This window comes from Equus przewalskii, chromosome X, assembly GCF_037783145.1.
Source record: "Equus przewalskii isolate Varuska chromosome X, EquPr2, whole genome shotgun sequence".
Taxonomy (NCBI): domain Eukaryota; kingdom Metazoa; phylum Chordata; class Mammalia; order Perissodactyla; family Equidae; genus Equus; species Equus przewalskii.
This window is the reverse complement of record NC_091863.1, coordinates 1,568,338-1,581,904: the sequence shown is the minus strand read 5'-3', so window position 1 is coordinate 1,581,904 and position 13,567 is coordinate 1,568,338. Positions and strand designations below refer to the sequence as shown.

The 13,567-nt window shown below is 43.8% G+C and overlaps 1 protein-coding gene across 10 annotated transcripts in view; it reads left to right on the top strand.

Moving 5' to 3' along the window:
- PRKX (protein kinase cAMP-dependent X-linked catalytic subunit) overlaps positions 1–13,567 on the top strand; it is a 166,890-nt gene that overhangs the window by 63,130 nt on the left and 90,193 nt on the right. For all 10 annotated transcript variants that reach the window (XR_011535762.1, XR_011535763.1, XR_011535764.1 and 7 more), the window contains exons 4-6: positions 1,267–1,386; positions 7,878–7,973; positions 11,812–11,869. Coding sequence is in view for 3 of the 10 variants with exons in the window: in XM_070603605.1 (XP_070459706.1) it covers positions 1,267–1,386; positions 7,878–7,973; positions 11,812–11,869 (274 nt within the window). In the remaining 7 variants the exon portion in view is untranslated. The remainder of the gene's footprint in view (positions 1–1,266; positions 1,387–7,877; positions 7,974–11,811; positions 11,870–13,567) is intronic.

Genomic DNA, 13,567 nt, shown 5'->3' with positions numbered 1-13,567 from the left:
TATCTCACTAAGTGTAACGTCCTCTAGGTCCATCCATGGTGTTGCCAGTGGCAGGATTTCCTTCCTTCTCATGGCTGAATAATATTCCACTGTATATATAGCCCACATTTTTATCCGTTCATCCATCCATGGACACTTAGGTTGTTTTGATGTTTTGGCAATTGTGAATAACGCTGCAATGAACATGGGGCTTCAGGTACCTCTTTGAGATGCTGTTTTCATTTCCTTTGGATATATGCCTAGAAGTGCAGTGGCTGGTTCATACGGTAATTCTATTATTAATTTTTTGAGGAAAATTAGAAAATAAAAATGGTCTTGCATTTTCCGTAGAGCATAAAATTTAGAGATGTCAGCAGAGACTGTCCAAATCTATAGATTTTAATGAAACATTGTGGTTCTTTTTAAGTGTAAATAGAATTCTCTTCTAAGGAGAAGAGTAAAGGAACTCCTTCCCCCACTTGTTATGACAAAGAGAGATCTGAGGCAGCACAGGAAGAGATGACCGGAATCAAAACCAACAAACCAGACAACCAGAAAGTTCCACCATTCGTGCACGGTCCAGCTGGGCTGGTCAGAATCCTTGCTTCCTCTAGGTGGGGCTCAAAGCTAATTTTTTTGCAAGTGTCGCTTCGTCAGCAGAGAAAATCCTTTCCAAAGCTCTCTGCCTTGTTTAAACCCCAAAGATCCCATTGTCCCTTAACCTAAGGATTTCCAAAAGCCACTGATGAAACTAAAATGACCGCAAACCCACAAAAGCATTGAAAACACGCCAGACCTTTTGAAGAGCAGGTGGAAAAGACCACTAGCAGTAGCTGTCAATTCCCTGCCGTAGGACAGACCTAGCTTATTTAGACACAAGGAGCAGACAGGTGCATTCTTCGGGGGCGCACTGAGATGGGGTTGATGAGTGAATTCTTGACTTGTTCTTTTTAATGTTATTTTATAGGAAGACAGGTCCTGTGGATTTTTTGCTTCTGAGTAACAAGGGTAAACAATAACAATGGGCAGCAATGATAACAAGACTGACTTAGATTCTATTTGTGTTAATGAGTGTTTAGATGGGAACAAGTTAGACAATGTTACTAAATGTTACTAAGACAGTGTTGCTAAGACAATGTTACTCTCTTTATCCCCTACAGTGTATCCACGGGGTGGGGGACGTGCATCATTTTGGTCAACTAAGTTACTGTAAGATTCAGCTTCTTTTAAGAGTAATGTGTTCGTCAAGCACAGCTGAATTTTCTGCATTCCCTTCTCTGTCCGCAGGACGTGGACCCTTTGTGGAACACCCGAGTACCTGGCCCCCGAAGTCATCCAGAGCAAAGGCCACGGGAGAGCCGTGGACTGGTGGGCGCTCGGCATCCTGATATTTGAGATGCTCTCGGGGTGAGTAGGGCTTCCGTGGAGAATCACCACTTACTCCCCAGTGCTTCCCTCCCCTGCTCACTCGCCCTGCCTTTGTGAACTCCTGGGACTGTGCACTGGGGTTGCAGACACTTGGGGTGTGGTCCCAGGGCAATGCAAACCGACACTTAAGCTTGCTTTCATGAGAGTAAAAACACAGACTTATTGCAGAAACTACAGTGCACGTCTGTTGAGATCCTTCTCCTGTCTCTACATGTCTCCATCTTCCTTGAATATATTTGTCTTCTGCATGGACTCTTTTTGGAGTAACTTGCAGAGCTGAGTAATGTACATGTTGCAGAAGGATAAATAAATTAGGACTTTACGAACAAGCAGCGTGCCAGGAAGGAAAGAGTGTGTGCTCTCCTGACATCCCAAACTTGGGTTGGACAAGATTTGGAAGGTCACATCTTCTCCGCGTCCAGATACCAAAGAGGTGGACCGATTGTCAAAGCATCATGTTAAATGTTCAAGTGCGCCTGAGGCATGAGACAAGTCTGATTTTCCTCTACCAGGAATGTAAAGCAAGCATCCCCCTCTTAGAAGTCTCGGAGTTGGGGTTCACCCTCATCCTGTTATTAGATGTTTCATGTATGTTCTCCTGACTGGAATTTCCTGAGACGATGAAGCACTGTGCCACTTTACCCAATGACAGCCTCTAGAAACAAGGGAGCTGTGGATGTGTGCACCCACGAGTAAATATTCTACTGCGCGGCTCTCTCTGAGCTAAAGGCTCTTCTCTCTGGTGGTGTGGCCGACAGGCAGCTGGCCGGCGAGGTGCCCAGGACAGTTGCCGGGGGCACTTGGCCACGCCTCGGCCTCCTTCTGCCCTCTCTCCTCTTCCCTTTGTCCATCCTTCTTCAGCTTGTGTGTTTCCTGCTGGTGAGTCTTGCAGACACTGTGAGTTTACTCCCAGTTGTAGGAAAAGCCACATCCTGTTCCACCTGTCTCATTTCCTGCAGGGCGAGTCTAGAGGTTTTTACCCAGAAACCTTCCTTGGTTTCAGGTGGAAAGAAAGAGGGAGTCATTCTTCTGCATTGAGGCTGTGGCCAGCCAGAGTGGCATCTGTGAAAACCTGTGTTGACGTGTTTGTCTGTCAGTCATCCATCTGCCATCTCTGTCATCTATCTACCTACCTATCATCTCTCTCTCCACTTATCTATCTGTTGTTTATCTATATCTATCCTCTATCATCCATCTATCTATCTGCCTATCATCCATCTATCACCTCTGTCATCTATCTACCTACCTATCATCTCTGTCTCTGCTTATCTATCATTTGTCTATATCTGTCCTTGTTCTCTCATCTATCTACCTAGCTATCGTCTATCTTCTTAGCTATCTTTTATCTATATAATAATCTTCTATCTGTGTATCATCCATCTATCAATTATCCATCTATCATCTCTATTTATCATCTATCTATGTATCCTCTGTCATCTATCTGTCTATATCTATCAGTCAGTCTATCATCTATTCTGAATTTTCTATTACTCTTTACCCAAATGTCTCCAGTAGTTCACATCTTAATATACACCCTAGCTCAGGAAGTCCCAAGCCCATCAAAGGTTAAAAGAAATTACACATCAGATCAATCCATGGAGAAGATACAACAGTTGTAACTATTTATATACCCATACGGATCAGCTTCCGCTATGATACCTACAGCACATTTTCTTTCTGTAATATGATTTGACCACAAGAGGACAGTATTGTCTGAGGAGAATTGAATCCTGGTGTCTGGTGATTTAAAACAGAATGAGGCCCACGTGTCCTATGTTTTCTCTTTATTATTAGGGTAGAATATAATATTATAGAATAAAATAATATGGAATTTTATTGGTAAACACAATATTGGGGCCTAATATACTATTAGAATATAATATTGATAGAATAGAGTTATTAGAATAGAATTAGAACAGGTTATTAGCATATATTAGAATTATTATATTAAGATTATATATAAATCATTATTAGAATTATTTAAATATTATTAGACTGTATTAGAATTTAGAATGCAGTATAGTAGAAAATGATGTAATTAGAATCTGATATATTATTAGGCTCTATTATTAGAATAATTGATCATGAATAACTAAAACCCCCTCCTAACCCAAAGCACAGTAAGCTCACCTTTGCAGTACCTCAGACTGTGGCCTGGCCCTCCCCTGGGATCACTGGCCGCCCTGCTGTCTCTCATTCATGCCAGGAGGCATTAGCCTTTCCCCTGCCTACAAGGCTCCTGTAGGTCGTCCCCCTGGCTGGACCCTGCTCTGCCCCTCCACTCCTTCTGTTTTCTTTACAGCACTTATCAGAATCTGCAACCATCAGGTGGTGTGTCTTGACTGCACGAGACCACTGGACCCAACCTGCCCGTCTCGCCCCCTTGAGCCCAGAGACTTCTGGTGGCCGACTGGACGGGGTTGCTATGCCTGTTGGGCAAAGTCCTCTTGTCTCCATCTTGCTTATTAGATTTCCATTTTCTGTATTCGCATCCTCTGCAGGATCAAGCAACAGACTGTTTATTCCTTTAATTGGTCCTTTAAATCTTTCATGGGGTACAAGAAAAACCATTTGTTGGGTAAAACCTTCCATGTGATTTTGGTGGGAGATCATCTCATAACTGGCATTTCATTTTCATTGAGTGAGAAATGTTTAGGTCAGATAAAACATGCATGGTACCTTCTGGAACAGAATCACTCATAGGCTTTTTCAGTAGCTCCAAGCTCAGCTGTGGTTTCTTTCGTCCTCATCCCCTTTCACATCTCTCTCTCTGGAGAGTTCAGTGGCACAGACCTGTTTCTGTGGAAGGTGGGGTGTGCGTTTGCAGTCTCATGCATGTGGAACGTTAACTGCAGTGCAGTGCATTTGCAAACCTTTTGGCCTAAGGACTGACCCTAAACATTTTCAACAACCATCTCTCCCACAAGTTATCACGTTCCTAAAAGTTATGAACATTCCTAAAAGTTATTATCAACCCCAAAGAGCTTTTGTCTGTGCAGGTTGTATCTGTCAATATTTACTGCATTTGAAGTCAAAACTGAAATTAAAAATATGTACATGAATTTATATAAAATAATAAACTGATGAAAGATTAAGCTAAATCGAAATTTTAATGAAAAAATAGCTATGCTTCCTAGAATAAAAAGCACCTAGAGAGAAGAATAACCTTGTTTTACATTTTGCTAATCTCTTTAACCCCCAGCTTAATCCAAGGCACCTGGATTTTCCTCGTTTTCTGCACCGTCTGCTGTGATATGTTGTTTTGGTTGAGGTTTATGAAGAAAATGCAACGGCATTCAGAGTTGTAGTCAGAAAAAGGAACTCACAAGTTCTTGCAAAGGCCTTGAGGAACCATGGGGTCCCCTGGGACCCCAAGTTAAGAATCGTGGCTGTCCTGCCTCAGACAGGCCTCTAGGGCTCTTTCTTTCATTACACTTTGCCCCCAACCCGTGCATCGCCCAGCTTGTTGCTTTTGGCACTTTTTCTGAAGAACAGAGATTTTCTGTTTCATCCAAGCGTATCAGAGCAAGGGATCTTTGAGGAAGAAGTCAAAGCAGGGTGAAATTATAGCAGCCCCCCCCCCCTCTTCTCTCTCCAAAAACTGTTTTTTTCTTTCGCGTGAACCCATTTCTAAAGGACCCGCCTTCCCAGGCCAGCCCCCTGTTAAAATGTTGAGCAGATGACGTTTTGGCTGATAGTTTAGGACCGTGTTTTTCTAACGGGGTTCTCTGCGAGTCTGATGAAGAGCATGACGTTGCAACAACTATGGCACCTCTTTCTGGACCGTCTTTTACTGCAAGATTTAGGTGGGAAGAAGGGTTGTATAAAAGTGATCATGGGTGGATGGTGGGCAAAATGGCAGAATTGGCGTGAACTAAGGTGAAATTCTTGAGGCTGCCTTCACGCCAAGCGTGTCCTTTTGATTACAGCTTTCACCACAGCTAACTTTACGTCACCTCTAACGCCTGATTCCGCATAATGAGCCCTCGCTGCCTGTTTCTTGAGAACTGGAAGTATTTTGTAGGCTTACGGACAGAGATTTGAGAAATTCCTAGGGCACTTTGCACATGCAGTGGGAGTCCTGCCTCTCGGATTTGTGTTCTCCCTGCGTTTTCCTTCGGGCAGGATCTGTGAATGCTCATTTATTATTTTTTCCACTCGTTAAACTTCTGCTGACATACCTTTCCCATGATATGGTCACGTAATGCCAGCCTCCCGAGAACACAAGTTTAATATTCTCCATAAATGTTTGTAGGTATGCATGACACATTTTCTCCTGGTGGTTAGTGCTCCATTTGTGAACATGGACCTTTCCCCGATGAAATCACACAGCTGAATGTACTCAGGGCTGCCACCCAAGAAAGAGGACTATGACTCCCCCAAACATTGTTGGAGAAAGTGTCTGGCAGTGGAGGAAGGGCTGACGTGGAGTTATTAACTACAGCCTTCACAGTTGGCGAGAGTGGGATGCGTGTCAACGCACAGACCTTCACTGCTGAGCCTGGCCTGGGTTGCTGCTCAAGACATGGTGGCTTGTAACTCTAGAAGCACAAATGGCTGAATTGTTGTAGTTATGAGATCTTAATAACCAATGGCTCACAGAGAGACAGCTGTTGCTTTCTCAACACTGTGTCTCTAGTCATGCCAAAGTGTAAAACTGAGGAACTGAAATGTCATTTAAGGAAAAAGAAGGGGTTTGATGCCATCTCGCACACAGCCGCGTTTACATTTATTTAATATCTTCCGTTTTTCCGATTAACCTACCTCTTCTTCTCCTTCAACTCTCCCAGTAATTTCTACCTTTTTTTGTTGGTGAGGAAGATTAACCCTGAGCTAACATCCATTGCCAATCTTCCTCTCTTTTTCTTTGTTGAGGAAGATTAGCCCTGAGCTAACACTTGTGCCACTCTTCCTCTACTTTGTATGAGGGATTCCTCCACAACACGGCTGATGAGTGCAGTCAGTCCGCACTCGGGATCCCAACCCATGAACCTGGGCCACCTAAGCGGAGCATGTGGAACCTTAACCACTCAGCCACGGGACCGGCCCCCAATTTCTGCTTTTGTACTTTGTATTTCTGTTTTTTAGTTTTTTATATTTTTCTACTCTCCCTTATACTTAATATATTTGCAGAGTTAATATGTATATTATGTATATTGATTTCCTGTGGCCTTCATAATAAATTGTCACAAACATGGTGGCTTAAAAACAGCAGGAATTCATCCTCTCCTGGTCACGGATACCAGATGTCTGAGGTCAAGGGTCGCAGGGCCGCACTCCCTCCGGAGGCTCCAGGGGAGGGTCCCTCCTGCCTCTTCCAGCTTCTGGGGCTCCAGGTGTCCCTGGGCTGGTGGCCGCCTCCCTCCCGTCTCTGCCTCCATCTTCATGTGGCTTCTCCTCTGTGTCTGCGTCTCCTCTTCTGTTTCTTGTAAGGACACTGTCCTTGGATTCAGGGCCACCTCCTCCAGGACGCCCTCATCTCAGATCCTTCACTTCATCACGTCTGCAAAGACTCTAAAATTTGGTCCCATTCACCAGTTGTGGGGTAAGAAAATGGATACATCTTTTTGGAGGCCACTAATCTACCCACTCTGCTCAATTTTTCTTTAAAAACTTCAGGAATTGATTTGGAATCAACAGGAGAGTTATTTTTGCTCCTTGAGATTTGCGATCATCAGTCAGGGTATCGTTAGAAAACAACATTTTATAAGATATTGCCATTGCTTGTTTCACTGAGAAGATCTAGTTCAAAATAAGCTAATTGGAGGTGGTGCTTTTGGGTTGAGGGTCTTTGCCTTGGACAAAATGAGAAAATATCAAGGATATAATTTGTGCCTAGGGACATGTAAGTAGCTAGTATATAAATTTATTGGTCAACTTCTAGATTTTTCTTGGCCTTTGCAGTTTTACGTGTATTTCTTCTTTAGCTTAGCTTATTTCAGATTTCTTTTTCATTGTCTAGACATTAGAAAAGATAAGTCTGTTGACATTCTGTACCAGGAATATAATATTTACTTCTGGTGACTATGCCACAGACAGCAAGCAAATGGGCATGGCCATGTGCCAATAAAACTTTATTTACAAAAACAACCTGGGGGCCAAATCCTGGGCTAAACCTTTGTGCTAAGGTCTAAGCTGGAAACCAGTCTTGGTGTCACCTCCCTAAGTGTGACTTAGGTGAAGAATGCAAAGAAGTTCACTCGCGATCTGGTGCAGGTGACATTTGATGTTGTGCCAGCAACCACGAGAGTTGGTCAGAGGGTCTCGTGGGCTGCGACTCTTCCTGCTTTTCTTCTTAAGACCATCCCTTCACAGTGGGCTCCAAGACATCCGTGACTCCAGCCTGGGAGGAAAGTAGGGGTGTGAAATAAACTGATCTGCCTGTGTCTAGCAGAGATAGTCATCGTTACGAAGAAGGGATTTTTCCATACTTGCTCTCCACTAAAAACGGATGTTTATTCTTCCAACAGGTTTCCTCCATTTTTTGATGACAACCCATTTGGCATTTATCAAAAAATTCTTGCAGGCAAAATCGATTTCCCGAGACATTTGGATTTCAGTGTAAAGTAAGTAAAACATTTCCTTCCTCATTGGGTCTATTTATTTTTAAGCCATCTGAAAATCTCAGTCAGAGCATCTGCTGAGCTGTGTCTGTCCACGGGCTGTGCTCAAGTTCTTTGGGATAGTCATCTTTTCCACAAAAAGGGGAAAGGTTTTCGTTTTCTGTTTTGATGATTCTTTACTTTTTAATGACTCGTGGTCATAGTTGATGCCTTTGGAGATAAGTGATATTCACAATTAGCAAATAAAGGCATGTGTTATCGTATTCAGTGAGACAGCCGCTGTGGGGTTTGACAAGAAGGATCGGCTCCCCCTCCTCCTGCAAGTTTTGCAGTGGGCAGAAATGTTGATGGGTTTAGCAGAATTCATCTTTTCTCTTCTGCTTAAACTATTCTCATTCTTCAAGTCCTTTTTCATGCTAAACTGTTGAGTGATGAGCATGTTACTTCAGGAACTTTTGCATTGCTTCAATATTCATAACCTTGGGTTTGCATTTCTTTAAATTTGAGGCAATAGGGGGAAAAAAACTAAGTTGAAAAATATAGGAATGTTTTTGGTTTTCCAGATACTTTTGTCGATCTGGTCACCTTTTAGCCATTTTGCACCGTAAGGAGTCCAGACTTCTAGTTGTTTCAGTGTATTTCCCAGATGAGTTCATTGGATCACAAAAATCAAGTTAAATGCATTTAATTGAGAATTGAAATTTTCTCTTTTTCTTTGCAAATTTTTTAAAAGTATCCTGTGGAAATTGGTTCAGGGAAAACTTATTTCATGACAACGGATCAGTTACTGGGGCCACTGGCTTTTTCCAGTTGCGTTTCTTAGTGCTGAATGCCCCCTAACCAGATGGTCTCAGTCCCAATGGAAGACAGTATTTCTCTTGGCTTCTGTTGTGTTTGACACGCAGGTTTTCAAAGATTTTAGCAAGAAAAGGAGGCTCCATTTAAAAAATAAGTCATCTAGAAGGGGCACCTTATGCAGCAAATGTTAAGATACAGCGCTCAAAAGTTTATTTCCTCCTGCATCAGCCCTGATGCCCTAGGGGTTAAAGTTCGGTGTGCTCCGCTTTGGTGACCTGGGTTCATTTCCCATGTGTGGAACCATACCAGTAGTCTGTCAGTAGGAATGCTATGGTGGCGGCCCACATAGAAGAACTAGAAAGACATACAACTAGAATATACAACTGTGTACTGGGACTTTGGGGAGGAAAAGAAAAAAAAAAGAGAGGAAGGTTGGCAACAGATGTTAGGTCAGGGTGAATGTTTCTCAGCATTGGCAGATCTGTCACTTGATGGTCACCTAAGACCACCTGGAATTCTGGGTAAATCTACAGGGTATGAACGTCTATTGTTCCTGGCACAGATGCCTGTTGGTGGAACCCACTCTGTGGTGGGAGTGACTTAGGTGTTGCCCTTAATGCACTTGCCTCAGGGGAAATAAGCATGAACTGTCTCATGCATTCTCGAAGTCAGCCTCTTTGTTCTGTAGACTCCTAAAGGTCTTGGGCAATTCCAAAGCTCATTGGATTTATGCCCCCTTTTCTCAGGAGAAATAACTTAAACCCTTCCAAGAGCAGTTTCCCCAGAGAAAGGACGACCTATAACATCTTAGGTCATTTTTTCAGTCATTGATGGGAAGGGCATGGAGCAGTCATATTAATATACTGAGTAGGTTTCCAATGTTTTATGGAAAGGAAGATATTATAGAAATAAAACAAACAGAAGCTTATATTAAGTCTGGTCTGCGGCCACCTCCCTCGCTTTTTCTCATCGTTTATCTTTATTATGAAGCGAGAACCAGCAGTGGCCACTCTGGAATCCTTTGGTCTGAAGACCTCCTCATCTGAGGAGCTCTGGGCCCTTTCCTCCTGCCCTGGGACCCCCATATTCCCATTGTGGGGGCTCAGCCAGAGCAGAAAATCTCCGACTCTTTGATGCTGTTGATGATTGCCAGCGGTGGTTGAGTAAAACGTCCCTTCTTCCCATTATTGGCCAGATCTTAACGAGTTGACTGAGTAGCGGGACCCTCATGAGTCATTTCGTATCCAGATTCCTGTCATTGGGTGGCCGTGATGGTAGAATGTTGCCTCTCAATTTCTGGATTCACACAACCTCACCATTTGACCATGTCAACTTGTTGCGTTGGAACATTTCTCTTTGGAAAGAGACTAAGATTCCTTATAGGAATATATGTAATTGAAAAGGAAGAAAAAAGCTTTGGGTCTTGTTGCCAGCTTGGTAGAACTAGTATTTACAACTGTTTCTGCTTGTCTGAAAGTGTCTGATCGAGAGAAGCCAGCCAGCACCAGGATAGTAAATAAGATTTAGAATTTCGGCTGACGTGAATCAAGGGGTTGCCAGCGGACACAGAGCCCGTCCCAGCGTGGGGGACCCCTCTCACAGTCCCAGAGTTCCTGGGTGGCTCTGCCATATTCAGTGGTCCCTTTTCATCTGTACTTTGTGCTTTCAGGACCAAGCTGCTTTGTAAGGGTTTGATTTTGTGTTTTAAATAAACCTTTGTTCTATAGTCTCAGTACAGGGAACTTCAAATGTGTGCACTCCTGGGTAGATAATAGGGAAAAAAAAGAAAATACACGTTTATTTGGGGTTGTTTTGGGAGGGTGGTGTTGGGCGACCTCGTTTTGTTTTTTTGGTATGCGAAAATAATGAAGGAGAAACTCAGCAAGTCCTGGAAAGATATCTAAGTTTTCGGTGCCCGTGTATTTCTCTGCCCTGCTCGAGAGTCTCTGAGCCTCCAGTGAGCCGATGTTCCCTCTTGGATTTTCACTTAGAGACAGAGACGCTGGCCAGTCTACAAGCTCTCCCCTCCTTCTTCAGGATGCGCAGTGTTGGGAAACTCTGTGGTCACAGCTGTTCCTTGCCGAAGTTTGAGATCAGTAGGAACCTGGTTGATTCACAGTCTAGGCGTGAGGGACCTTGGGTCCCTACATCCTCAGATATGCCTCCCTGGGCTCAGGATGTCCACTGACTCATTGAGCTTCCCAGCTGGTCACCGAGCCCACGGCGTGGACTAAGTCTGGGTTTGTTCTCCTCATCCCGGGACATAGTTTACATCAGGAAAGCTTAGATGCTTAAAGCTGGGTCACGGGTTGTTGACGGTCCCGGGGGACGTCCATATACACTTGAAATGCCTGGACATTATCATACATAATAGAGTTTATGTGTTGTATATAAACACACCCCCCCCGCACATTATACTTTTTGCTCCCTTTAACGTCTACTCTTAGAGCTAGCCTATCTTCTGGAGGTCTTAAAACTCATCTCAAACTTCCCATCCTGGTCGGACCTCCTTGCTGTATTCTGACGCGCTCCATTATTTGGGAGGAATATCTACGTGAACCAGCAGACTTTAAAAGACTCACAATAATTTGTGCACTGATGAGGAAGCAAGCCTTCTAAAACAAGAATCTCATAAATAAGTATACCCCCCAGGGCAGAGCGAGACTGGTTATTTTGGTAAAAGCAGACGTCGTCTTTTTGGCAGGAACAGTCTGACAGGTATATTTCAAGTTAAGTGGCACAATCCTCGGCGGGTGGGTGAGGGGGCCACATATTTCTCTTGCTCGTATTCAAAGGCCTTTTTCAGTAGAAAGATTCAGTCATCCTTTTCCCCTTAGCGCCGACCCTGTGTGCGCACAACCCAGTGTTGCATAAATTATTTGCGAACCGATAACGGTAAGAATCGAGTGCTAGGAAACGTTTAGCCAAAATGAAAATTGAACCGCTGGCCAGATGCATATGTAGTGGGTGGGTTTTACTGCTGTTGACATGCTGTCTTTGCCCGCTCCGTATCAACATGTTTTTGTCTCCTTCCCCCATACAGAGACCTCGTTAGGAAGCTGCTTGTTGTTGACAGAACAAGACGACTGGGAAACATGAAGGTCAGTGCTGGTGTCCGTATATAGTAAGTGGTATCCATTATAAGCTCCTGTCATCTGACACCACAAATTTGCAGTTACCAACAAAGGCATGCGTGTTTAATCATTGGCCAAATTTCACATCTGGGTTTCTGGACTTGCAGAATCAAACTGGGTCTGCATCTAAATCCCCTCTCCTCTTCTCTCCAAAAGAAGCACGTGACTCCACAGAGATTTGTCAGTTATTATTTTGTTTATTTTATTTTTTTAAGTGGCATTATTGGGATATAACTCACATACCACACAGTTTACCCATTTAAATTGTACAGGCTGGTGGCTTTTAATATATTTACAAATAGAGTTGTGCAATCATCACCACAGTCAATTTTGAAGAACATTTTCATGACCAGAAAGATCCCTCATACCCTTACGCTGTCGCTCCCCTATCTTTCTGTCGCTCCTTGCCCTAAGCAGCCACTAATCCACTTTCCATCTCTATAGATTTCCCTATTCTGGGCCTTCATATACATGAATCGTATGATCTGTGACTTTTTTACGTCTGACTTCTTTTCATTCAGCATGATGTTTTCAAGGTTCATCCGTGTTGTAGCATGTGTCAGTACTCCATTCCTTTTCATGGCTGAGTAATATTCCCTTATGGGAATAATATGGATGGACCACATCTTGTTTACCGTTATCTGTTGATGGACATTTGAGTGGTTTCCACGTTTTGGCTCTCATGAAGAGTGCTGCTATAAACACGGTGTACACGTTTGTGTGTGAATTAATCATTATTTTAGAAGTTGTACATCATGTATGATTTTTACAAACTTTCACTTGAAGGGAAATATTTTTAAGGGACTGACTGTCGCATAAATGGTATGATATCTTAGACACACGTTTCGGTTCTGTTTTGGCATCACTGAATTTGAGAGAATCTGTGGGCATCTGTAGTCTTTTTTTTTTTTTTAAAGATTGGCACCTGAGCTAACATCTGTTGTCAATCTTTTCTTTTTTTTTTTCCTCCTTCTTCTCCCCAAATCCCCCCAGTACATAGTCGTATATTCTAGTTGTGGGTCCTTCTAGTTGTGGCATGTGGGACGCTGCCTCAGCGTGGTTTGATGAGTGGTGCCATGTCCGTGCCCTGGATCCAAACTGGCAAAACCCTGGGCCACCAAAGTGGAGCGCATGAACTTAACCACTCGGCCACAGGGCTGGCCCCGCGGTTGTAGTCTTGAGAGACATAGTAGACCCATGGACGAGAGTTGATCCCCACAGACGTCTTGAGTCCCTCTCTTTATGTGGGTATATTTGTTTCCTGTGACTGCTGTACCAAAGTACCACAAACTGAGAGATTAAAACCATAGAAATCTATCCTGTCCCCTAGTCCTGGAGACCAGGAGTCTGAGATGAAGGTGTCGCAGGGCCGTGTTCCCTCTGGAGGCTCCAAGGGATGGTCCCTCCTGCCTCTTCCAGTGTCTGGGTCTCCAGGGTCCCCGGGCTGGTGGCTGCCTCCCTCCCGTCTCTGCCTCCATCCTCACGTGGCTGCTCCTCTGTGTCTGCGTCTCTCCTCTTCTGTCTCTGATGAAGACATCTGTCATTGGATTGGGAGCCTAACCCAATGACTTCATCTTAACTTGATTACATCTGCAAAGACTCTGTGTGCAAGTAAAGTCACATTCACAGCTCCCGGGCGTTAGGACTTGAGCATGTCTTTTGGGA